General features: G+C 51.2%; 1 protein-coding gene across 2 annotated transcripts in view; it reads right to left on the reverse strand.

Moving 5' to 3' along the window:
• The window catches only part of GALNT14 (polypeptide N-acetylgalactosaminyltransferase 14), a 205,447-nt gene that overhangs the window by 40,901 nt on the left and 137,979 nt on the right, over positions 1-26,567 (reverse strand). For both annotated transcript variants that reach the window (XM_038561198.1, XM_038561199.1), the window contains exons 3-4: positions 8,810-8,908; positions 1,472-1,539 (exon numbers count right to left, since the gene is read on the reverse strand). In XM_038561198.1, the coding sequence (XP_038417126.1) occupies positions 1,472-1,539; positions 8,810-8,908 (167 nt within the window). The remainder of the gene's footprint in view (positions 1-1,471; positions 1,540-8,809; positions 8,909-26,567) is intronic.

Raw genomic sequence — 26,567 nt, forward strand, 5'->3', positions numbered from 1 at the left:
GTGTTAACACTTCTAAATCCTTACATAAGCCATATAATTATAATGATCTCCACTGTACATCAGGGAAACTGAGGCACATGGAAGTTAACCTCTGGCAGAGGTACATAGCCAGTGCATAAGTGACAAGTCTTGGGTTTGAAGCTGGGCAGTCTGGCTTCACAAAGCTGTTCCACTTCTGAGTCAATCCAGCAGTCTATGCTTCTCCAGCTTCAGTGCCAGGCCACCTCCCACTCCTTCCTCTCTAGGGAAGGGAGATCACCGAGTTTCAGTACTCAGAGTCTTACCTTAGTACTCTGGACCCGGTGCACAGCTCACTTAGGCGTTACTTCCAGGGTTCTGAGGCTATGCCATGGGTGTGGGTTACAGCCATCCTATAGCAGACTTTGGGGTGGTAGTGGCTCCTATGCCTACTTTTCAGCATCAGCACTGGTGGGGACAGACTCTTCTCCTAGGGCTTGCAACTGTCCCCAGGGCCATTGCCTGCTCCCCCTGGTTTGTCACTGGGAAGAGTTGGTCCTGACTGGAACTGTACCCAGGCTGCTGGGATGATGGCTCTCAGAGGAGTCAGTACTACCAACACTTGACATCTGAGGATGCTTCTACAGTTGTCACGTCCGTCAAACTTAACACACACACATCTGAAGACACCTATATGCTCTTCTTGGGGAAAGGAGATGTGGTTCTTTAATAGGGTAGCTAGGAAAAAGTGCCCATTGGCTGGATGGTCAGAAGGCAGCTACTCACTGGGCATGGCCAGGTGATGGGATGTCCCAATGGCACCCCCCCAGAGTCCACCCAGCCCTCGTGCAGGAATGAAAGGAGAGGGTGTTTCAGACTCGGCTCAGACTAGCAGATTACCCCAGATACAAGTCAGGAACCTCTAGTGATACAAATTGCTCTGAGCTCTGGGTCCCAGGGTCAATCCTCTGAAGGTTTCCATGTCCAAGAACGTTGGTTAGGGGGCAGTGACATACGTGTGTGTGCACACACACCCCCCCCCCCCAACCCAATCAAGGATCTACTAAATTTACTGCATAGGTCCTCAAAGACTCACGGCAGAGAATCCAAGAAATTTGGGGGTATTTCTGTTTTTTTTTTTTTTAAGATTTTATTTAATATTTGTTTTGACAGAGACAGAGTGAGCGAGCACACATGCGCAGAGAGAGGGAGAAGCAGATTCCCTACTGGAAAGGGAGCCTGATGTGGGGCTCAATCCCAAGACCCCGAGATCATGACCTGAGCTGAAGGACACTTAACCGATTGAGCCACCCAGGCGCCCCAAGAAATTGTTTTTTAAAATATAAGGCTTATCTCCCTCTCGAGCCCCTCATGGACACTCCAAGGCTTCCATATCTGCTACAAACCCAGGCTTTCCTCCATCCCTGGAGAACCAGTGGACTGCCCCTGCCTGTTACTCGGGGTCTGGGAACAGAAACTTGTACCCACAGAGCCAGGGGGCCAAGATACTTACGGTCATTGCTGAAGTCATCCACTAATATGATTTCCTGGATCAGATTCATAGGTGTGCGATTTAATACGCTGTGAGGTGGAAGGAGGGGAGATAATTAAGACTTCTAGTGGCAAACGTATGTGTTAACCGGAGCTTTAGACACCATCTCATTTGAGGAATGAAAACTCAGAGCAACCAAAGGGCTTGCACCGTCACACTACTCACCTGGGAGCCCCTGGGATATGACCCCGCTTTCTCCTAGGGAATGCCACCCATGCACTTGGCACCGAGACAGGAACCCAGGAGTCATCCTCAATGACTGCCCTCCCTCGCTGCCACCCAAAAGCCCCGTATCCAATCAGTGACCAAGACCTCCTGGTTCTACTAGAAAAGGTCCCTCAAACCGTGTCCAACTCTTATACCTCTGTATAAGATAGAAGCTCAACTTTTGCCTCATTTTTTGCAGCTGCCTTGACCTGTCCAGGCCATCCTCTCAGGGCCTTAAGAGGGAGCTTTCTGGAGCCTAGGTCTGATCTCTGGAAAGTGTGACTTTCCTCACTCATGCAAACAAATAAGTTGACAAAACGTCACAGTGGCTCGCCACTGTCTACACTCAAACCCTCAGCATCCTCTTCACAATCTGGACACGGCCCCTGTTCCCAGCCTCCTCATGCTTTAGGCCCTGATTTGGTGGCATCTTGCTTGCTCATAACCAAGAGCCTGGTCACCCCTGATGCCATGAAACACCCTTCCTCTGCCACCAGTTCAACACATTTACTCCCTAACAGCTTCCCAGCTACTCAGTGAGCACTATCCTGCGGCCTTCTCCATGCTGGACTCTGAGGGCTGGTTTTGCTGGCCCCTTTAGATGGTCCTATCTCTGGGGGCAGGGTCCTTGTCAGTACTCTCTGTGTCACCAGAGGCCAGCCCAGAGCTGTGGCCCATCAGTCCCTCCAGGGGTGTGTACTGCACACCTACTATATGCTTAGGTTCTACGAGGACCAAAGGGAAGGCCTGTTCTACCTGCCAGAAGTTGGCAGTCGAGGAGCTACTTGCTACAAGCTGTGGGATCCTGGGCAAGTGGCTCTACCACTCTGTGTAGTGAGTAGCCCCATCTGCACAACAGGAATAAGAACAGTAGTATCTACCTCACTTGGCCGTTGGGAGGATTGGAGAGAAAATGTTTCTAGAACATTCAGCACCATGTCTAGCTCGAAGTGGCAATTACCACTATTTTTGTGCGGCAGTAATGATTCTGGGATTGACTTCACATGTCAGCCTATGCTGTGGATCTGTACTCATAAGGCAAGGCTGGGTTTCCATGTTCCTCTGGGGGTTTCAGGCCATAATCAACCTCTGAACATCCCAAACCACACAGTTCCTCAGACACATTCCAGGGCCACCCCGCCCACCATGGGATGCTCGTGGCCCTGTGCGGGTTGGGGAGGGGTTCAGATGATGCTGGTGGAGGCACTGAGTGTTCTCCTCTCAGGAGGGCCAGTCTGAGAACCGTTGAGGTGAGCCACCCTGTGGAAGCAGGATGAAGAGACTCTCTAGGAGGAGAACTTTGCCTGGAGCTACTTTTATTTATGAAGCCTTAATTCTCACCATGGCAACTAGTATAAGGTGGGAGAGGAACCCTGACTCCAAGCCCTGAGCTCTTGGTTGGGAGGTGGAGACAGGGAGGGGCAGAGGGTGGTGGGAGGAGACCCTCGCCACATGGGATCAATTGACAGTCCCAAAGAAAACACACACCAACCCAATAACCAGTCCCCTAATCAGACAGGGAAGCGGGGAGGGAGGCAGCAAGAGAGGAAAACCTGCTTGAAGAATACCCTCTAATGAGGTTTGATTAAGGCTGCAGCTTCTGCATGAGATTCCCCCCAAATCCCTGCCGGCTCTTTGAAATTCAAGAGTTCTTCTTCTGTGAACATCAAAAGGTAAATCGCGTGCAGCTCTGTGCTAGTTGAACTGAGAGATGATTAGCGAATAAAAAATGTCCAGGGTTTAAAAAAGAAAAAAAAAAAAAACAACTCCGAAATCGTCAGCACTAAGTGCTAATTAGACCATTTCCTGGTAACACCTGGCTTGTTTTTGCTCCTCTAATCAGAGCAATTGGAGTGATAGCGGGGGGCTCCAGGAAAAGTGGCTCAGGATTGGGAGGGCCTGAGATGGGCAGGTGTTCTGGGCTCCGAGGGTGGCTCGAGGAGAAAGGTCAGGTCTAGCCCAGGGGACCTGGCCTGGCCCAGGGCCCTCCCCTCTGCATATCGCTGCCATTCCCACCACCTGGACCCTGGCTGCTCCATCACCCCCGTTTGTCCACCAGAACACTTCACCAGCCCCTCTACCACAAAGCCAGCCCTCCTTTTCCTCCAGCTGAGGATAAGCCTCTCTCCCACTATGGCTGTTGGCTGTTCCATGCTCCGTCCCTAGAGCCTCAGCATGGGAGCGAGGGCTCACCTCACGGGCATACCCGGACCGTACTCTTCCCGGGAAGTATTCTAGAATGGAGTCTCCTTACACACAGCTCACTTCTCTGCCAGGGGTAGCTGTGTAGCCAGCGTCTACCTACACCTTCTACTTTCCGCTACTGGGCCCCGACGGTGGGGCCCACACTAAAGCATCCTGGGAGGCGGCGGCGGGCAAGGCCATGTGAGCAGCGTGGGAGGCCGGGTGGCCTCCACCATCTACTAGCTATGCAATCCTGAACGAGCCGCCAGGCTGCTCCCAGCCTTCGTTTTCATCTGTAATTACATTTTCCTTGTAAAGGCAGGAGATATTAATACTTGACCTACTTCACAGGCTTTTGTGCGTATGAAATGAGGAAATGTATTTGAAATTGCTTTGTGAACTCCGAGGTGCTATATGCAGGCAGGGTTTATCCAAATGCTCCATAAATACCAGTTGAATGAAGACCTGAGGCAGGCTGACAGTTGAGGTTAGTTGTTCTGGAGTCAGGCTGACTTGGGTTCAAGTACTCTATCCCCATATCTGCTATTCGCTGGCTTCAGAGCTTCAGTACTGAGGTACTTAGGTGCTGAACTTGCAGTACCTTTCTCGGCTGCATGAGAGGTGCTTAGCATTGAGCATAGCGCCGTGGCTGCTTTCAGAAGCCGGGTATTGGCAATAATGATGATTCTGGTTCTCAAAGCGTGGTCCCAGGGCCAGCAGCATCTACATCACCCGGGGACTTGTTGCAAATGTAAATACTTGGGCCCCACTAGCCTTATTGAGTTAGGACACCTGAGTTAGGATGGGAATCTCCAGGGGATATGATGTGGGCTCAAGTGTGAGAGCCACAGCACTGCTGCCTACCCTGGCTGGAGGGGCATCACGGCGCCTGCTGTCACTTGTACAGGCTCCCTCGGTGCCATGCACTGCATCAAGGGCTTTATCTATCTGTACTCACTCTTCTCCATAATCATATGAGGTAATTATCAGTAGTTCTTGTTTTACAGAAAAGGAAACTGAGGCAGAGGGGTACAGGAGCTTATCCAGGGTCACACAGTTGGTAGCAGAGTAGGGATATCTCACTCCAGAGTCCCATTTCCTATCCACCCTAACCTAAGAACTTGTTTTTCTAAATCCAGGATTTTACAAAAAAGTAGCAGTAAGGAGATTCAGGATATAAAGAGATCAACTGCACCCGAGCTAGAGCCCCCATGGGAGGTGTAAGGTTGAAGGATCCCGAAAGGAAAGGGGATGGCCCTGGGTCTCACGCATACACAGGGACCCACTGGATGAACGATTCCTCAGGGCTTGCTTTCTCTCTCCTGAAGTGAAAGAAGTCCCCTCACTGATCTGGGTTGTGGCTCTTTCCCTCCCCGCATCATCCACCCCCATCAGGCTGCTGCCTGGCTCTGAGTGCCCCATGTGTGTCCTTCCAGCCCCCAGCCCCCTAGCTACCTCGGGAGCTCAGGGGGCCAGGGGGCCAGAGGGCTTGGGTAGGGATGGTCAGAGGGACGAAAGCTTGGCCAAGTGCTGGGGGGTGGGAGGGAGAGGGTACCTTCAGTCCTCTCCTTGAGCATTTTTTTTTCAGAGCCTGACACCAATGCCATCAGAATTCTGGAACATTAAAGATGAAAGATACCTTAGAGAAGATCCTTTCATTGATGACAAAATGAGATAGGAAGTGCTCCTCATTCAGGTCCATCTCAGTGCCAGTGATTTATTAGTGCATGGAGATAGGGAGTATGAGGAAGGTAGCAAATCCCAGGGCAAATAATACCGGGCCATGGAAACTTCTAGAAGTAATCTTCCTCGCTTCCATCCCCAAAATTCACCTTCACCCTACTTATGATGTAAAAGCCTGTCAGTCCACACACACTTCTCCCCAGGTTCTGCTGTTTCCACATAATCACACTTGGATCTGAGCCAGGGGGCCTGGCCTATGTCAGAAGTTCCCCAGAGGCAGGAAGTGGGTCCATGGGTCTCCTGGCAAAGTGCCTAGCAGTTTGGTGTATGGTCTGGCACTTCTGCGGTGCCTTCTGAAAAGTGGAATGGTTGGGACTCAAGTCCCCTTTCAGAGCATAGGGCACCGGGGCCTCAGGGCAGCCCTCATCAGGGTGGTGGACAGTGGCGCTGGGGCTGCACCCTTAGCTGTCCCCCACATTCCCTCAGGAAGTCAGAAGCCTCAGTCTTGGCTCCTGTGCTTCTCAGCCTGGTGGCCTTGGGCCTCCCTTCACCTTATGCACCCCTGACTTCACAAGTTCCGGATGGGACTCCAACTGATGTGAGATGTAATATGTTCTGGAGACCATAAAGCTCAACATACATTTAAAATATTAATAATATTATTATAAAGTGTCATTATTACTATTATAAAGAGATGGAGGAGCAGTGGGAAGAGAAAGGAAAATATGTCTTATAGCTGAAAGGGATGAGTCTACAGGCAGCAGCTGGAGTGACCCTATATGGGAAATATGCGGGGACTTGGGAGCCCCACAGGATATTATAACATATTATAACATGTCCCCAGGTAATGCCTTCTTGTGGGAAATGTGATAGAACTGGAACACTGGAAACATGAAAGTTATTTTTATCCTTTTCCTTATGGATGCAGTCAGTGACCCACACAAGGTCACCTGGCTAGGAAGTGCCTTATAAGGGAAGGAATTAACCATAGGTCTTGTGACCCCAGGTACCCCCACAGCCTCTTTTCTTTTGAGAACTCAGCAACTATGCAGATGTGAACACAGACATAGCTCATGTTGCTCAAGTACCCAGGCTATGCTGGCCACGGTTGTTGGTTCCTTACCTGACTGAACCCAAAGCAACTCTATGTGGTAGCTATGGTCATTATGCCCATTTCCTTGATCAGTCAACTGAGTCACAGGGAACTCAGGTAAGAGATGAACAAGATGTAGTCCTTACCCTAATGGAATTCATTGAAGATTACATCTGGGAAAAATGCATTAAGTGCTAGAGTTGAGATGTGCAGAAAGGAGCCCATCAGAAGGCCTTTGTGTGTGTGTGTGTGTGTGTGTGTGTGTGTGTGTGTGTGTGTTGAGGCGGTGGAGGTGTATGATGTCAGAGGACTCCTTCAGGAAGAAGAGAGGCCAGTCCAGAGGGCGAGGAGCCATTCTCTGATCCTATAGTGTCCTCATGGAAACATCTGGCAGACATGCCCAGACATGACCTTGTGGAATAGCCACCCTGAATTGTGGGAAAGGCAGAGGTTGCCCTAAATTTGTTCCAGAAAGCCTACCTAGTGCCAAGGAGATCATGATGGCAGTGGGGCTATGGCTGGCATTCTGAAAGCAGCCACCTCTGCTCCACTGCCCGGCTGCTCAATCTGCAAGGCCCAGAAACAACAGTCTCCCTTCACCAGAAAAGACCCAGGTAAATCCGATCATCTTGTACCCGTGTTCCTCGACACATACCTGCTCGGGTTTACAAATCAGAAAGGTACTTTATTAGTCTACTGTGAGACTCTCAGTGACTCCTGACAGTGACTCAGGGCGTTTTCTTACCAAGAATTGAAGCCTTGCTGGAAAATCAAATGTGAATCTGGTGATCTGTGGGGTGAATACAGCAGCTAGGACAGTCAGGGCAAGCAGCTGGCAGAAGGAACCAGCCAGCCGGCTGCCAAGGACATCTGGGCAGCAGACAGAGCTGCCCCGGTGGACAGGGGTGAGACGATGCGTGTTTGGGCAGGTCCCTCCCTGCATTTATATGGGACACACGGACCCTGCACGGCAAACATTCGTCCTAAGTGGCAGGTGGCACCCAAGACTTGGTGCCTGCCGTCAGGGTGAGCCTATTGCTGACTCCCTCCCATCACCTGGAGCTTCCCTGCCTGCCCACAGCGAGGCAGAGGAAGGAATGGCTTAGTGAGGGAAATGACAAGAGACTTTGCCATGCTTGGTGGTCCTATCCTAGGGCTTCCCTCTCTGTGGGATCAGGCGACCATGTGTTGTGCTGCCTACCAGATAGGGACGGGCTCATGCCGGCCATGGGTCCCGGGGCCCTGGGAGTATGCAGGCACTTTATCCCAGGGCCAGCCCCAACACCAGGGATGCTGAACACCACCTGGGAGACTAGCCTGGCCCATGGAGGCTGCTGAGAAGAACTGTCAGAGTGCAAGGGTTTGAACCCAGCTTCACCACTATTAGCTGAGCAACAGGAGGCTTTGATTTAGTGTCTCTGAGTCTCAGTTTCCTCAGCTATAGAGTGGGTACAGCAGTGGCCTCTCACCTCCCCAGCTGAGAGCATGAGCTGTGGCATGTCTGCACATAAGGGGACCTCGTGACTGATGGTTGCCATTGCCACCGTCTGAGATGCCAATGCTGCTGGAGACCTGAGAGACGAAGGGGAGGCCAGATGGTGTTGAGGGGAGGATGGGCATGGGGAGAGAGCTTCGGAGTTGTGGAAGGACACAGCATGGGGAAGGGGAGCCAAAACAACCAGGGCCAAGTCCCCAGGGTCCCGTCTGTGTTCTGATGGGAGCTCTGCTGGGAGCTGGTGCTGGAACTTCTGTTATGTTCCAGATTCACACAGGCCATGGGCCAAAGGAAGGATGCACTTGTGAGAGCAAGAATGGGGCCCAGCCTTGGTGCTGAGGGCTGGTGGGGAGGCGGAGCAGGATCAGGGTTGGAACAGAAGGTGGGTGGTTGGGAAAGTCAATGTCAGCCACTGCCTTCGGGCTGCTTGGATTTGCACCGTGGCTTGTGGCCACGTGGAAGGCTGTGGCGATGCAGGTGCTGGGCCCCACGGCACTTGGCAGAGCCAAGTCCTAAGAGTCAGAAATGCCTGACATTTTTATGACAGGGCCAGCCTCCCCCTCCCCCGCCCCTGCCACCGTGAGCAGACACCCTCTTCCCAGGGCAGGCCTGGGAGGGCCCAGGAAGGTGGTCTTACCTGCGAATGGTTCTGAGCAGGGTGGAGCGGGCCTCGTTGTGGAAGGTGATGATGATGCTGGTGGGGGGGAGGTCCGCGCAGTACACCAGCATGGTACATCTGGGGAAGGAAAGGCAGGACGACAGTAAGACCTTCAGGGGGCAGAGCGGATCGGAAGGGCTGGAACCAAGGGCACTGTGGAAGTCACCAGCACAGAGGGATGCCTGCTGTCTGCGGGGACTGCCCCAGCTGCACAGCCTGGGTTAAGACCCCCAGGGCAGGGGGGTTCCCAAAATGAGCGAAACTAGATTTCCCATCTCCTCAGGGGAACTTGAGCTCGGATCCAAATTAAGTTAGTGTACAGAATATCAGCGTGGGGTTTCTTGCATGCCCAAGTTAATGCACAGCGGGTCCTAGCAGCCACACGGTGCCACCGCCAAGTCTTGGGCTCTGCTCCCTGGTCCGTGTCCTGGGCCGGCAGCCCCAGCCCACCACACCACGCGGACCCCGACCTCCTGGCACACACGTGGAAATCCGGCATGCTTAACGAGGCAGAGCCCTAAAACCCTGGCAGAGACAATAAAACCCCGTCCTGAAAAAGCATTCATTTCCACGTGTCCAGGATCATTTTGTATGACAATTACATCTGGGGTAATTTCAATTTAATACCTCGCTGCAAGGGAAAATTGTAGCCCGCAGCCCGAAAATTACTATAATAATGAAAATAAACCCGCCAAGTGATGCCGGTGCCACCGGGGACTATCCCTGGGTAAGTGCTTCCTCCTGTTACTCGCTCTTTCAGGGCCTGTCCAATTACGGGGAGTGATATTAAACGAGGAAGTAAATAACAGACATTTGGTGAGTCAAATGTTTCTTCTCTTCATTTTCCAATTTCGTCCTCAGCTCGAGGCTTTGCATTTGGGGTCCAGGGATCCAAGGCTGGCCTTCCAGGGGACCAGGAGCCCGCTGAAATTGTTTGCAAAGTAGTGTATGCAAATGTGTGGTTTGTTGTGGTTCTGTTTGGTTTTTTTCCCTCTGGGAAGATGATTCATAGTTGTCACTAGATTCTCAAAGAAGTCTGTGGCTGAAAACACCTCATCTCAGTCCTAGGCCAACGAGGGGAAGGGACAGTAGAAATGTGAGTCATGACCTTCAGGCCTTCAGGCCTGCAGAGACAACTCTTCACCTTATCATGTCAGCTCCACCTACTAAGAAAACCCTCCGGAATCCACTCCTCCCCCCTCGTCCCTGTGGGTCCCGCTCTGAGAGTCCTTGCTTCTCTCGGGGATCCCTGTGGCAGCCTCCTGACTGCCTGGTCTTCCTGCCTCCATCCTCCTGTCCCTGACACTCCTATCCTGTCTAACACACAACTCTGCCCAGGCCTTCTTCTGGCCCAAAGCCCTCAGTAGCTCCTGATGCAGAAAGTCCAAAGTCCCTATCACAGCCCTCGAGACCTCCCACAGTGACAGCATCGTTTGCTGCCAGAACTCTCCACCACTGCTCACACTATGACTTCTGTACAGAACAATGTCCTTCCTCCTTTCACCACCCAATGAGCTCCTACTTATCCTTCAAGACCCAGAGCAAATGTCCCTTCTGCTGTGAAGGCATTCCATACTCCCCCAGATAAATAATGACCCGCTGTTTGTGCTCCTGTAATTCTGTACATATCTCTCTTCTAGAACTTTCTGAGAATGGGCTGGCTTCCCCATTTGACTATGAGTTCCTCTAGGGAAGGATCCTTGTCTATCTCCATGTCCCTAAAACAAGAACTGTGCAGAGCAGATGCCCATTCACGGAGAAAGGGAGAAAGAAATTTGGGAGATGCCTTCCTAGCTCAGCTGGTGACTTAGAGTTGACGGTTTTCAAACGTGTGGCAGCCAGCCTTCCCGAAGGCTCCCAGTGAATCTCACCTACTGAGATTAGCAGGACCTCCTTGTCTCTGTCAGAGAGAGAGGACAAAAAGAAAGATCGAATCGAGTGACTCAAAGACCACAACTGCCAGGGCTGTGCCAAAGGTCAGGCACTGGGGACAGTCCCGGGAATGGCAAAGGGACCCCAAATCCTAGTTTTGGTGATGTAAGTTATTTAGGGTCGGCTGGTGCAGGGGGCCGGGGGGGAGGGTACGGGGAGCTGCTGTTCAGAGAGCTTCTGGGGACAGAGGTCATTTCTCCTGCCTCAGCCATACCCAGCTGGGAGGCAGGCGTGTATGGGCACAATGACCCAGCAGCATGCACACGCACAGGGCTCGGAGAGAAGAGGCAGGCGTACCCCACCTGGGGTGGTGGAGTCTTCCTGGATGAGGAGGTGCTGGACGAGGTAGGGATGATCTGAGAGACATGAGGCACAGCGTCCCAGTCCCGGCACGGTTTTCAACCCTGAGACCGAGAGCTGCGTGAGACAGTTCATAGAATATTCACCCGGGGGTCGTACACCACAGAGCATCTGTGGGACTACGGACCAACCACGTCCTCTCCAGTCCGCTGACTGCTCATCATGTAGGATCCTGCTTAAGCGTCCTACAGCATAGTAATCAGAAGCTTCCATGGTAGCTGACACCGAATAAACACGGCTGATTTGAAAGAACCTCACAAAGACCGCTGTGCAGCTTAGGCTCAACTGTGTGGCTGGACGTCGAATGGACTTTTCTGAGCCTCAGTTTCTCCATCTGGAAAGCGGAGACAACAATTTTTAACTAGGAGATTTTTTTCCTCCTAGATTATTACTATGTTGTTAGGCAACAGTCCGTGCTTGACAAAACTGTCACGACCATTATCTTCAACATCCAGTTCAAATGTGCAGGCTACTCCTCCCATTGGGCGGTTCTGTCCTGTCCGACAGAGGGCGAGGGGCTCTGAGAGGCAAGAGGAGGTGGGGGAGAGCAAAGGACGCAGCATCAGCGTTAGAGAAAGAAAGCTGGGCTGTGATGCCAGAATCCTGACTCTGACAAAAACTGGCTGTGTGCCCTTGGGCACATCATTTGCCTTCTCCGAACTTGGACGTGTCACCTATAAAATGCAGACAGACACCTTCCTTGCAGGCTTGTGAAGACCACAGACTGCAGGCAAAGCACCAGGTGTTTAACAGATGCCAAGTAGGGCAGCCCAGATGGCTCAGCAGTTTAGCACCGCCTTCAGCCCAGGGCGTGATCCTGGAGACCCGGGATTGAGTCCCACATCGGGCTCCCTGCATGGAGCCTGTTTCTCCCTCTGCCTGTGTCTCTTCCTCTCTCTCTCTCTCTTTCTCTCTCTCTCTCTGGGTGTCTCATGAATAAATAAATAAAATCTTAAAAAAAAAAAAACAGATGCCAAGTAAATGGTAGCTGGAATTCTTATTATCATGGCTCTAGTAGCTGAACCAGCCTCCACGCAACGTTCTGTGCTTTCCGACGAGAACCAAGAGCTCATGGTTGTGAAAAGGAAAGGGTCTTGGAGATGACCCAGTCCAACCTCCTAAACTGGGAAGAACGTGGTGGTGTGACAGGCACTGGCAGGAGCCTGGGTGGTCGTGCTCTTGGACCTCACTCCCCTCCAGCCTCATGAGCCTGCAGGATAAGGGACAGGGGGCTCTTCTGGAGGTGGGGCGGGGAACCCCGAAGAGCTCCAGCGTGCAAAGGCCCACGGAGGGCAGGCAGCAGGACAGTGCCTTGCACCCTATGGCCTGGGTGGCCTGGCTCCGGGGACTTCACGGTGCCTTCCTCCTGCCCCTGGTCACAGTGCATTCACGGTCTCATCTGACCCTCGCAACAGCATCTGAGAACCTCTACTCCACACAAGAGGAGAACCAGAGGCTCAGAATCTCACTCAGGGGTCACACGGCCGGTGAGTGGCTCAGGCCAGCTGAACCCAGGTCCCGTGACTTCTAACTGCCACCTGTCCCTAGCATCCTGCAGTCCTGCTTGGGAATGAGCAGCAGGTACTGGGAGGTACAGGTACAAGGCAGAGAGGCGGAGACAAATCCTTCAAGGTGGACGCTGAGGAGAGTCAGCTCGGATGGTGGGCTCTCTGGGAGAAGGATCTAAAAGATTAATCAAATGGCAAGATCTATTAGGGACACTGGGGGAATGTCAAAAGCTACCAATGCTGAGATCTGGCGCCGCAGACAGATGGGAAAGCATGTTTATAATTTATTAAAGATTCAGGGGTTTTACTGGAGAGAAGAGCCAGTGAGCAGGGAAGATCGCTGTGGGGGTAGAGCGGGGAGGAAGGGCGGGCCAGCGTGCGGGGAGCCTGCCTGCCGGGCTGCTGTCCTGACGGCCCCCACACCTCCTGAGTAACGGATGCTCCGCTGAGCTCATTTCCCACGTGTAGTTTTTTTTGGTTGTTCTGTGTTTTTTGGTTTCTTTTTCCTGAAAAACTCAACAGAGACTCTTGATTTCCCCAAGCTGAGGTGTGTCTCAAAGTGCTTCCTGAACCCAACTTCTTGAGTGTCCAGTGCCACTTCCCGGCCGAGGACGCTCCCACAGAGGTTTGCAACGCCAGCCCCAGGGCACAGGGAGGAGCCTCTCCCTCCTCCATCTCTTTCCGTCTCTCCACACCAATCACTGCTCCCCTACCCCACCCCTGCACCCCAACAGGTGCCAACGCGGGTATGTCAGAAACATACTAAGTGGTGGTCGCTGTTACCATTGAAATATAATGTGCACATGTTTTGTTTTTTAAAGATTTTATTTATTGAGAGAGAGAAAGCGCATGCGCAAGGAGGGGGGAGGGGCACAGGTGGATGGGGAAGCAGGCTCCCCTCTGAGCTCAAAGCCCGACATGGGGCTCCATCCCAGGACCCCAGGATACAACCTGAGCCAAAGGCAGATGCTTAACTGACGGAGTCACCCAGGCATCCCGTGTACACAAGCTCATGAAAGTGACAGCTGCCTGTAAGCAGTGTTATGATATCGTCATCATCATCATCCCCATTTTATCAGTGGGCAACAGAGGCTCCTAGTGGCCCCAAGTGTGCCTGCTAAGGCTGGCACCCAGGTCCTTTGATTTCTGGACATACTTCTTCCTCCTACAGCACTCCACCCCTACGGAAGAAGAGACATGGTCATAAATTATAAACATGTGGGTTTTTATCGTGGAGTGTCAAAACAGGAGGGAGTGATGGAGAGGCCGACCCAGCAATTCTGAAGCAGAGGAGAGCAGAATTATTACCAACACACTGATGGAAAAGAAAGCCACTGCACTCCCCTGCCATTGACAACGCAGACAATAGTGTGATAAGACACACTCCTGAAGCAGGGCTCTGGCATCCCAGAGGGGAGACTGAGGCAGTAAGGGGAAAGGTCACACAAATACGCGGCAAGATGTAATGGAGATCACGCAGGCCTTGGGGGCGGGGGGACACCCTGGGTGTGTCATCACTCGGGAGCTTGGCAGTGACTCTACTTCTCTAAGCCTTAGCTTCTAGTTTACAGTGATGAAATTAAACTACTTTGGGGGCGCCTGGGTGGCTCAGTCGGTTAAGCATCTGACTCTTGATTTCAACTCAGGTCACGATCTTGGGGTTGTGGGATCCAGCCCCATGCTGGGCTCCATGCTGGGCATGGCCCCTGCTTGGGATTCTTTCTCCACCTCTGCCTCCTGCCATACCCTTGCCCAGCTTGTGTACACACGCATGTTCTCTCTCTCAAAAGTGGCCCCTGCTACCAGCCACTGTGTTGAGCACCCTGCATATCTAATGCTCCATAACCTTATGGGCACCATAACCTTATGAAGGGCCACTGCTTCATGGACTCACTCAGGAGGAAACTGAGGCACTGGGAGGTTAAATAACTGGCTGCAGCCAAAGCGGGGATTCAAACCCAGGCCTGCCAGACGTCCTTGTCACCATGCCACAACTGTCACCATGCCACAACACCTCCATGCCAGCAGTGTTCCAAGCATTAGGGTATCCATGAGTCTCCAGCTGCTGTTCTGGTCCTGTATGTGCCCTGTGGACACATGTGTTCCCACTCAAGTCATCAACCCAAGAAGCAGTTAGTTTCTTTCTTTTTCTTTTTCTCTTTTTCTCTTTCTCCTTTCTTTTCTTTTCTTTTCTTTTCTTTTCTTTTCTTTTCTTTTCTTTCTTTCTTTTCTTTTCTTTTCTTTCTTTGTGTCTAGATTTTATTTACTTGAGAGGCAGAGAGAGAAAGAGTACAAGCAGAGTGGGGAAGAGTAGAGGGAGAGGGAGAAGCTCCCCATGGAGCAGGGAGCCCGACATGGAGCTTAGTCCCAGGACCCCAGGATCATGACCTGAGCTGAAGGTAGATGCTTAACTGACTGAATGACCCAGGTGCCCCCCAAGAAGCAGTTTCCACTGAGCTCTGGAACTCAGCTCTTGGAACAACCCTCCTGGAGGGGAAGGACAGGCTGATGCTCCTGGATAGTTTAGAGGAGGACAGGCAAAGTGCTGGCTAAGCTGCCAATGGGGAGTCCCTACAGGGGCTCCAACTTACCGCCCAGATTGGAGCCAGCAAAGGTGTGGTATCAGTGAGGCCCTGGGAGGAGCAATTCATGAACATCTATTCCTAAACAGAAAGCTGTGCCCATCCCTCTGCTTCCTGCACATGCAGCAGAGGCCAGACTCAGCCAGAGAAAGTGAATGGGCTGTCTTCTCTGTATGTTCCATATCTGAACTCTACAGGCACAGGGGCCAAGGGAAACACAGGCATAAAGTAGAGATGGGACCCGTTTCCTGGGAGAACACTGCCTCCAAGGGAGTGACAATCCGTGGATTTCCAGGTGCAGAGGTAAGGGGGCACATCCCCCATCCCTCCTGCACTCTCGTCTCATCTCACCACGTCATGGCTCCAGCCCTGAAGAGGTCTCAGGGAGACCACCAAGTCCTCCCCTCGTTCCCCAGGACACGAACACCCACCACAAAGCTGATGTGTGTGAGGAAGGATGAGGGGGGCTAAGCTCTTGGCCGACCGACCTTTTCAGTATGTCAGCTGCCTTGGGACAGGGAGTGAGCACGCTGCCAGTGTTTAGAGTCACAGGTTTTGTACTTAGAGCGGAGAACATCTAATATTTCCCGGTTTAGTTCTATGTAAGGAAGCCTGCTCCCAGCCAAGAGGAAAAGGAAGGTGGCCAAAAGGTATAAAATGCCAAGCTTGTGTCTGGCCTCTAGGTCCAAATTCAAGTCTTTAGAAGAGGAAAAATGCAAGCAGTATGAAAAGTATGACAACTGTAAAGTCAGAAATTCCTTTTAATCTCATTTCATGGGCAACACAGATACACTGTAAGGCATGAAATTTTTATTTCATGTCAATTTCACTGGGATTTCACATGCAGATTAATTTGTTCATCCACATAAATATATACTGCTCCTAGGTCTTGCCTCAACAGCTGTCCTCACTTAGGATTACAGAAATTCTACATCTCATGAAAGATACTTAGAATAACAGTGAGATCTGCTACTCCATTATGCTGCCAGGTTTTAATTGCTGAACAATTTATTAAAATCCTTTACTTTGGGAAGGGGGTTTGTGGGCCAGGGCAGGACAGTGAGCTGCCTAGAAACCTGGTTGGGTACTATTGGTGGGCAGTAGATGGTCTCCCACCCCCAAGGCCTTGTGCAGTTCCCTCCCCCGGAATGTGGGCTGACACATTCAGGAACAGAGTACAACTAAAGTGACGGGATGCCACTTCTGAGATTCTGTTAGGAAAGACCGGGACATCTGTCCTTTTGGCTTGCATTCTTGGGTGAAGTAAGCTGCCATGTTGGGGAGCCTCGCAAGGCAAGGAACGGAGCATGACCTCAGGTCAACAGCCGGTGAGGAACTGAATCCTGCCCACAACCACAAGAAGGAACTGGGATGAGGGTCCAGCCCAGTTTTGTCCTGAGATGCCAGTAGCTCCAGCTGACCCACGGCTCACTGCCTGTGAGACACCTGAGCCATACCCGAATGCCTGACCCACAGAAACTGAGATAATAAATGTCCTGTGAAGCCACTAATTTGTGGGTAATTTGTTATGCAGCAACAGACAAGGTACTCTTAGCTACCTGAAGAAACAAGGTCAGCAGCATTTCTCACACCCCTGGGGTCAGTGGTAAATCCTCTTGGGCAGTTGATGGAAAAGCTGTGCAACTGCATCATGGCTGTCCAAATGACGTGCTCCCAGAGCCCCCACAGGACCCTTTGATGGCCCCCATTCTTCAAGATGATGCTAGTTATGGATGCCGGGGACCCTACATACACAGAGAAGTTCTCCAGGAGTCCCTTTTGGGGTTGTTCCAATCTTTATAGATTCAACTCCCTCAGGAGTTTTTTTTTTTTTTTTTAAGATTTTGTTTGTTTGTTTATTCATTTATTTATTTTATTTATTTATTTATTCATGAGAGACACTGAGAGAGAGTCAGAGACATAGGCAGAGGGAGAAGCAGGCTCCATGCAGGAAGCCCAATGTGGGACTCGATCCTGGGACTCTGGGATCATGCCCTGAGCCGAAGGCAGACGCTCAACAGCTGTGACCTCCCCCCCCACCCCCCCGGCATCCCAGGAGTTCTTAATATGAACCATACAATACAAGAACATTGTCTGATTCTTTGCTCACTTCTCCCATGGATGGTTCACAGGAGTACCCTTCCACATGGGTAAAGGAGAAGTTAATTCCTTTCATTATAGTGGATGTTCTGGGGCTTAAAGGGTTAATTCTCTTGCAGAAAGGCTGACCTAGATGGTATCATTGACATCCCTCCAGGAACACAAGGCCATTTAACAGAAGACTTGATCTCAGGGTGAGCCTACTTAGGCTAACAAATGCCTTCCCTTGCACCAACCACCACCATATTCCTCGTTGACTCTGTCATCCAGCTTGGGGCCTGCAGTTCACTTCTTCCTCCCAAGTATCCTCCTGGATTTCTCAGCCAGCTACTCTCAGTAGCATCACATTTCTAAGAAACCTACATCTTGACCATTCTAGAGCACTTCCACCATCAGATTAATTGCAGCCCATAGATCAGAATAGTGTTCCCAGAAAACAGCTCTGCAAGCCCATTTTCCTGGCAATGTAAGAATGCCCAAGAGGGGTCTTTGCTGACAAACTGGGAAGCTAATTGGGGAAGAAGGCTGCTATTATATAGAGGCCATGGTGTCAGGGGCCTGGGTGGCTCTTGGTTTTGGTTCAGATCATGATCTTGGGGTCATGGGACTGAGCCCTGTACTCAGCATGGAGGCTGCTTTGGATTCTCTATCTCCCTCCTCAAATCCCTGACTTGCTATAACAGTAGAAAGTACCAGGAAGAGCATCTGGCTAATCACTCCCTACACTGCCAGCTGGTGGACAGTGTCTCCAGGAGAAGACTATGCATGCTCCGTGAATAAAGTGTAGACAAGTCAAATCAGTTGGACAAATGAGAAATACTGGAAAAATACTAGATCACCCTTCTGGTGATCCACCAATACACATGAATATGTTACAAGTTTTGAGACTTCTCCTAGCCTATTGTTTATGCAGCTTTGACCTCAAAACCTGCCCCCTCCCCACCCTCACACTCTTCCTTCTTCCTAGCAGACAATCCCTTACACATGGTGGGAACTCACATATCTACTGGATATATGGTGAGTAAAGCATAGCATTTACCTAAGAGAATTCTGTGGGACACAGGTTTAGAAAAAATTGGTTCCAGCTCCCTGTTTATTCACAGATGAGGAAACTGAGGCCCTGAACAGTGAAATGACCTGCCCAAGGCCACCCTGCTAGTTAGTGGTCTAAGATCTTCTGGGTCTTAATGACTGAACTTGCTATTTCCTTCAAGGAACCAAGCTTGGGGGCCCCAGTCAGATGATAGAGAGAGGCCTCAGGCTCAGTCTATAGAGCGTTACTGCCCACCTCTGCTTTCCAGTGCCCCATTTTCCCCTCTCCCCACCAAATCCTACCACCAAGGTCCCTATCACTTCTCAGTGTCACTAAGCTAGTGGAAACTTGTCAGTCTTTACTTGTTATCTCTGTAGCACTTGACATTGACAGTCACACACTTTATTCGATACTTGATTCTTTGCCCTTGGCTTTAGCGAAGTCACCTTAGTGTGGCTATCCTCTTAGGCTGTCTCTTCTGAGTTTTGTTTGTTTGTTTTTTAAGATTTTATTCATTTATTCATGAAAGACACAGAGAGAGAGGCCGAGACATAGGCAGAGGGAAAAGCAGGCTCCCCACAGGGAGCCTGATGCAGGACTCGATCCCAAGACCCTGGGATCACGACCTGAGTCAAAGGCAGACGCTCAACCACTGAGCTACCCAGGTGCCCCTCTCCTGGGTTTTCCTCTTCTTCCCTCATCTGAAGTTCTCGTGTTCCCAATCCCACCCAAATTCTCCTAAACCACTTCTTCTCAGTCTTCCTTCTCTTTGGATGACACAACTTTTTTCCAAGGCTTCAATTTTCTATCTGTCTGCTAATGACCCCAACCCTATCCCTAATCTTGATGAGCACCTTCCCTGGGATATCCCCATGAGGTGACCTCTTCTTTACCCACCCTCTGCCTCCAGCACCTCAGCCAAGCCTGCTATGCCTTTTGTCTTCCCCAGTCTACCATCTACCGTGTACTCAAATCCAAGAGATATTCTCGAATCATGCCTCTCCGTGGCCTCCTAATCTAATGAAAGGCCTAGTCCTGTCAATCCTTCTTAATTTATCTCTCGACCTGGCTGTTTCTTCACATTCCCATCATGTCTTCTCTATATTACTGCAGCAACTTCCAAGCTGGCTTTATCCCTTTCCAATCTAGCCTGCACACTGCAGCTAGAATGATCTTTCCAAACTGCAAATTTTTAACATGTTTCAATGCTGCCTAACTGCTCACAAAATGACATTGAAACTTCTAATTATGGCTTCCTCTCCTAGTGACCCGGCACCACTTCTGACTCCTCCCCACCCCGCATGCTCCAGATCCGGACACCTTTTGCCTGACCCACTCTTTTCTCTCCGGACCTCTGTAGCCACGGCCTCCCTCCCATGTGTCTGAAATGCACTCTCTTCTCTTCCAAGGTTGGGCCATTTTCTCTTATTCTAATCTTGGCTTTGAAGTTACTTTCCCTGGAAAGTATTTCTTGATCTCTCAAGGTTTTCCCAGTGCACTCTCCTAGGACATCTCTGTAATCGATTACCAAAAGTTGTGAACTTATTCTTCTCTCCCCTCTACTTAGCGAGGCAAGGACTCCTTTGTGTTGCGACCTCCGAACCTAGCACAGTGCTTAGACAGTAGGTATACATTTCTGAAGAATGAGTGGATGCATGAAGGAGGAAACAGGGGCACTCGCACAGGGGCAAAGCCAGAGGGGACAATGTCCCTTGCCAAGGTATGAGTGACACCAGCTCAAGGAATCTGCTGAACTATATACACTGAGCAAGGTGCCAAGGTCAGTCATACAGAGAAGAGAGACCAAACAAATCATTAAAACTACTGAAGTTAGAATATGGAGCCATAGTGGCACAAACAGGGAGCCCCGGGTAAAGGTTGTCCTGGGAGATATCCAAGACAGCCATTTGGTGCCTGTGGAGACTCTGACACATTCTCTGTAGCACCAGAAATACCCAGCTATGTTTAAAGGGCCAGAATGTTCTTGATTAGCAAAGTCCTAGGGAGAAGAACAGTGTCTGGTATTATCAAGGTGTCCATCAAACCTGTTCAAAGATGATGAACAGTTGTTCTTTCAAGTGAGAAGCGAGAGACAATCCTACCCAGACAGGGTTGCCAGGCATGGCTCAGGCACCCTCTTTGCCTGGACCCAGGCTGTCTGATGTGATAGCCATTGGGTATTGGAGTGTGAAATATGCACAAGATTTCCAAGACTTTGTATGAAAAACAATGTAAAATAGCTCATCACACTCACTGTATGTCAAAGTGACAAAATTTGGGTAAACTGAATTAAATAAAACATATTATTAAAAAGAATTTCACTTGTTTCTTTTGCTTTTTCAAATGTGTCTACCAGAAGATTTTACATTACCTACATGGCTTACATCTATTTTTATTGGATGTTGACGTCCTAGATATTACTCAACCTTAGCTTGTATACAGCCCAATTTCAAATTTCAGCATTAGTGCCAGACAATCATTTCTAGATGCAGGGTTCTTTTGTATGAGTAAAATAAAACTTAAAAAATTATAAAGACCATTATTAGGTTTGCAACATCTTATTTTGTGGAAGAGAGAACATATTTTAAAAATCCCACCATCTAATATCATCCTTTCATAAAATGGTGTGTAAACATTAGAAAAGGCTGCAATTTCAGAATCATTAAAAACCCTTTAAATTGTAAAATTAAGCTTTAAGAACATCTTTCTCATGGTATCCTCTCTTCCGACACCAAGGATCAGATTTGCACTAATTCACACATGAAAGTACAGCTCAAAGGTCTATCCACTATGATGAGCCTGTATTTGACTGCCCACCCCCCACACCATGGACACCAAGCGTGGAGGACAGGACATCTCCACTCTTTGCTCCGGAACCAGCAGCCTCAGGTCCATCCTTGGTGCTGCTGAACCTAACATATTGGTATGGTTTTTCTGATCCCTGGTCCCAATTTATCTCCTCATGCCTTTGGCTGCCCGTGCAACCTGACCCAGAATGCACACCTGACTGGGGAAGGCAGACAGCTCGGGCTGAGCTCAGGCCTCCTAGAACCCACCACTGCTCCCCTCTGCACAGGACCCTCTTGCTTTCCCGGAGAACCGATTTTGCTGTTTTGCTTATCAGCTCCTTTGAAATGAGTGGGACCCTGTGGTTTGGGGAAACCACAGATAGGCAGCAGTACCTTCCCTCCAGGAAGAGCAACTGCTCTCAGCAGGCAGCAAAAAGGCTTCTCTTGGGATGCCGCCAGGATCTGTGTGCGCTGGTACAGAGCACCACCCAGATGGCAACCATGTGCGTGTGTGTGCACGCGTGTACGTGTGCGTGCACACAACACAGGGGAGAATGTTCTCAAAAGGCAAATGCAGAGCGTAGCTGGGACCAGGAAGTGCGGAGGTGGGCCAAGGCCTATTTTTGCAATGTTTCTGAAAAAGATGCCTCGGTGTCTGGGACAAGGGCTCCTTCGAGTCTTATTTTAGCCCTGCGTGAATCACATTACACAATAGTAATAACAGACAACACCTACTGACCTCTGGCTCTGGCTCAGGTCTTCTTCCAAGAGCTTTAGATCTGCGCAAAGATTCTCTGAGGTAGTGCTGGGGCTCCTCCCCTCTCGTTGTGGAGGGGACTTTGAGGGCAGGTCAGTAAGCAGCAGAGCCTCCAGATAAAACCAGATGGGCTGGCTCCTGACTCTGTGCTCTTACTCGCTCCCCTGGGGTGCCCCTGGATGGTCATCCAATTGGCTGGCTCTCGGCCTTTATTTCACACTGGCCCTGGCACATGCTGGAAGGTTCTGGAAAGATGGAAAACCACAAGTCTGGGCTGTCCCTCACTGCTAAAGACTGGTGTCTCCCTTTGATGCTCCCTGAGCTATTTCCAGATATTTCTCAGACTTTCCAGCTAAAGGATTAGAGAATAGTCAGGGCTTCCTTTTACCTTTTGCCATCAATCCTCAGATTGAAGCAGCTGAGATAAGACCTGTAGCCCTAGTGAGTCCAGGGATGCAGCCAGGCCCAGCCCGCTGAGCTCAGAAATGGCCTGCTTGAGGGCCAACTGTCCCTCAAGTGGAGAGGTAAAAAGCCAGGTCTTCTCATACCTTACCCGTGCACGTCTCATCAGTCCAATCCGTCCATTCCAAGTCAGTCCTGAACCACCTTCTGCCTCATGCCTCCTTTATTCTCACCTCCACCCCCCCCCAAGCCAGGGCCACACCCTACAAGAGCCCCCTGACTGTTCTAAGCCTGCAGAACTGTCCCTCCATCTCCTTCCCCGCTGCTTTCCACACACACTCACACACCACTCTCCCTACCCTCGCCTGGTTCCTTGAAGCTAAACCAGACTATAACCCAAGGCCTCCTCATCACCCTGACCCCCAGCCCTGCCCCGCAGTCCCCCTGCCTTCCAGCTCTACTACCCCAGTCCACTCACTTCCCTCCAACATGACCTCCACATGCCTCCCCACCCCCATGCCTCCACCTTCCCATCCAGGGCTGCCTGAATCATAGCCCTTGTGCCACTCACAGCAGACTCCGCCACCACGCTTCTCATGGGACTTACTCCCCTGCCTGCAAAGCTGTGCTGTTTTCTCCATGGGCCAGGGCCCACTTTTCTACTTCTTGATGCTCATAAGGGCAAGTGAGTCAACGTCCTCATCTCTAAATCGGAATCACAGAGAAGATGTTGGGAGGCTTAGCTGGGAAAACATAGACAAGGTGCCTACCACACGTCAGGAGAACTGTTTGATCAATAAACACTGGCTGATTGTGGTCCCGGATTTATGTGCTAACAGAGAATTCTTTGTTGAGTGAAGGTGGTTTTAAATTTCCCATGATTTGATTTCTCTCTCTGTTTCAAGGATGCTTTCCCACACCTGCACTCCCAAACCCTCATGTCTTCAGTAGACGGTTCTGACAGTGAATCCAGTGAGGTGCTCTTCGGGTGCACAGTCTCTCAGCCGGTACCGATGAGGGGCTCAGTGTCAGGCACTCTGCTGGCACACCTCACCGGCCCCAGCTTGCTCCAGGTCTCAGCGGGGAGACTGATGTGTGCCCCTCAGGGTAATGAGGGCTCACAAGTGAGCTCAGGAGTGAGGAGGAGCTGCTGACCTTAGCCCGAGGGGGTGAGATGTCTTCATGGAGGACAGCCTCCCTCCCCCCGCCCCCCCCCCCACAACTGCCCCAGGTTTCTGAAAGATGAAGGAGTGCCCTGAGAAGACAGCAGCAAAGATAAAGAGGCATGAAGTCTCGAGCACAGTCAGGCAGCCACAGCCCCAACTGGCTGGGTGGACCTGCCTTCTGGAAGATGTGAGCCAATGATGAGCCAACATCTGAAAGGTTTTATTTTTTTTTATTTTTTTTTTAATTTTTATTTATTTATGATAGTCACAGAGAGAGAGAGAGAGAGAGAGGCAGAGACACAGGCAGAGGGAGAAGCAGGCTCCATGCACTGGGAGCCCGATGTGGGATTCGATCCCGGGTCTCCAGGATCGCGCCCTAGGCCGAAGGCAGGCGCCAAACCGCTGCGCCACCTAGGGATCCCATCTGAAAGGTTTTAGATGGGAAGCGAAGCGTCTGCATTTGGAAAACTCTCCATGGAGAAAGAGTGGGGGATGGACTGGTAAGGGGCCAGAACCATACTGGAGGGTGGTAGAGGCTGCCATAGTCACCCAGGCCACAGGGGATAGTCACTGAGGATGGCAAGCAAGGCCAGGGACCACGGGCTCTCTAGGAGGCAGACTCAACAGAATAAGGGTGGGCCATGTGGGACTCCAAAGGTTTGGGCTTGGCTCCAAGGTGAACAGTAGGACCTGTCCTGAGATGGAGCAGGTGAGAGCAAAGCAGGCGGCCTGCTCTCTCGAGAGGTAGTACAGGCAGGTTCAGTGAGGCTCGGGGTAAGGGATAAATGATAGATGCGTCCAGTGGGGCACCTGGGTGGCTCAGTCCATTGAACATCCGACTCTTGATTTTGGCTCGGGTCATGATCTCAGGGTCATGGGACTGAGCCTCGTCATCGGGCTCCATGCTCAGCACAGAATCTGCTGGAGATTCTCCGTCTCCCTTTGTCCCTTCCTCTGTACGAGTGCTCTTTCTCTCTAATAAATAAAAAAAATCTTTTTTAAAAATGATGTGTTCATATGACGAACCAGGGGGAAATGTGGAGAAGCAGGAAAGCAGGAGAGCAGATGGAACGATGTCTGCTCTGGCTGGGATCAAGGTCATGGTGGGGGCTGGGTGGGGGCAGAAGGTGAGAGCTGGACCCGTGGGCTTCTGTCACATAGAAGGGTCGCTCCTGCGGCCTTAGGGACACCGAGGACGACCACAGGGGCACTGGCCGATCCTGCTAGCCCACACCGAAGCCCTGGCTGCGAGGCTGCTACGTGACTCCACGGGTCCCCCTTCCTCGGTCACATGGTGTCTTCTTCAGCTGCTTTTCCAGCCGCCCCCAGGCCCACTGCTCACGTCACTCCATCCCACTGTCTGTCACCCTGGCCAGCACCGGCTTTCCACAGCCGCCCGCCCACAGCTGTCACCTCCTCTGCTCTTTTCATCTGCTATCAGACTCGGTTCCACTTCCTGGCGCCCGGCCCCGAAATCACTCCCTCTGCTGGCCTTGGCTTCCATCCCCACTATTTTAAAAGTACACATTCCACCAGACGTGGCATCGCGATTGCCTCATTGCTTATTTTGCGCTCCGGTTTTTAAAGTTAAGTTTGACATTCAGGCAAGTTAAGTGTTTGGGCGCCAGGAGCCAAGGCTGAGGCAGGAAGCTCTGTGCAGAACTTCTCTGCCCGCACCCTCTCCACCCCCGCACCACCTTGTTCCTGGAACGTGCCCCAACTCAGAGGTGGGGGAGCAGGCACAGAGCCAGGACCTCTGCAAACCCATTCACATGGCTCCTTGCTCCTGCGGGGCCGGCCCCCTCTCGGCCCTGCCTCCTCCACCTGCTGCGGAGCCGTGGAAAGATCATAGGGCCTGGCAGGGAGCTCATGCTAATCCTGGAACTAAAACCCATCTGACGATTCATCAGCACCTCACCACAGCTCAAACAGTGCTTACTGGGGGTTCAAGACTGCGCTCAGTGCTCAGCATGGAGTATTTCGCCTCACCCTGACAGCAACCCTGGCTACCATGATCATTCCCATTTCAGGATGAGGAATCGAGGCTCGAGGAGTTTGAATGACTCACCCGAGGAGCAGCAGATAACTGGCAGACATGCCCTATCTCAAAGCTCACAGTTAATCAGTTACAGTGCCCGGGCTCCGTTTCCTCCCCTATCAGGTGGCAGTGATCCCTTCACCTGAAGGGTCGCTAAGAAAGTCCCGGGAAGGGGATGTGAGAGCCTCTGTGATGTCTCGTAGAGCTGGAGGGTGTGGTTGCTCTTATTCTGAGGACTGCTGACATTCAGATTTTACTTAGGAATTATGCCAGGTGCCCAAGCCTCTCAGGATGTCCCCAGGCCTGTTCTGTTAGCTCCGTTCCTTTCTGTCATTAGAGACGCATGTGGCACATCACACCAGCCCATCATTCTTTGCAGAGCTAGGGGGGAATGGTAACCCAACATGACAGTGCTCCGGGTTACAAAGGGGTAAGGTTCCTATGTTACAACTCTTTATTCTACACCAAAAACTGGGCAGGTTACCAGTCTTCACTCAAGCTGCCATTTGTGTGATGTGCCAAACTGCTTTGCTGTTGAAGAGATCCCAGGGGCCTTCAGAGAAGTGCAAAGATGCCATTAAAGCAGCTGACGTTGGCGTCTCCAGCTGGGAAGGGGGGTCTGGTGACCTCCACCCAGGGGAAGGCACGTGGGCCCCACAGAAATGGACAAGGTGGTGATAAGGACAGCACGCATGGCCTCTTGAGTCCCCTCAGGAAGAGAAGTGTATGAGGGGAAGGAATCCTCCGGGGCCACAGGGGAGGGGAGGTGCCCCTGAGCTGGAGGGAGTCCTGCTAATGGAAATCGCCTCCAATCAGATTCACTCCATAAATCATTCCTGCACATTCTTCCCAGCAGAGGTATTTTCATCTAGCAGACAGGGCTCGAAAGCGACCTTATTAAGCATCCCTGAGCTACTTCCCTCTTCTTACCTGTGAGGAGACAACACCCTGACAGCTGAAGGGTTGGGCACTATCTTAGGACCCACGGCTTCTCGTGCTCTGTCCAGTAGCTTCCCTCTCCTTCACTGCACTGCCATTATGTGGGAGAAAATGTACAAAACACTCAGAAG

This window comes from Canis lupus, chromosome 17, assembly GCF_011100685.1.
Source record: "Canis lupus familiaris isolate Mischka breed German Shepherd chromosome 17, alternate assembly UU_Cfam_GSD_1.0, whole genome shotgun sequence".
NCBI classification, from domain to species: Eukaryota; Metazoa; Chordata; class Mammalia; order Carnivora; family Canidae; genus Canis; species Canis lupus.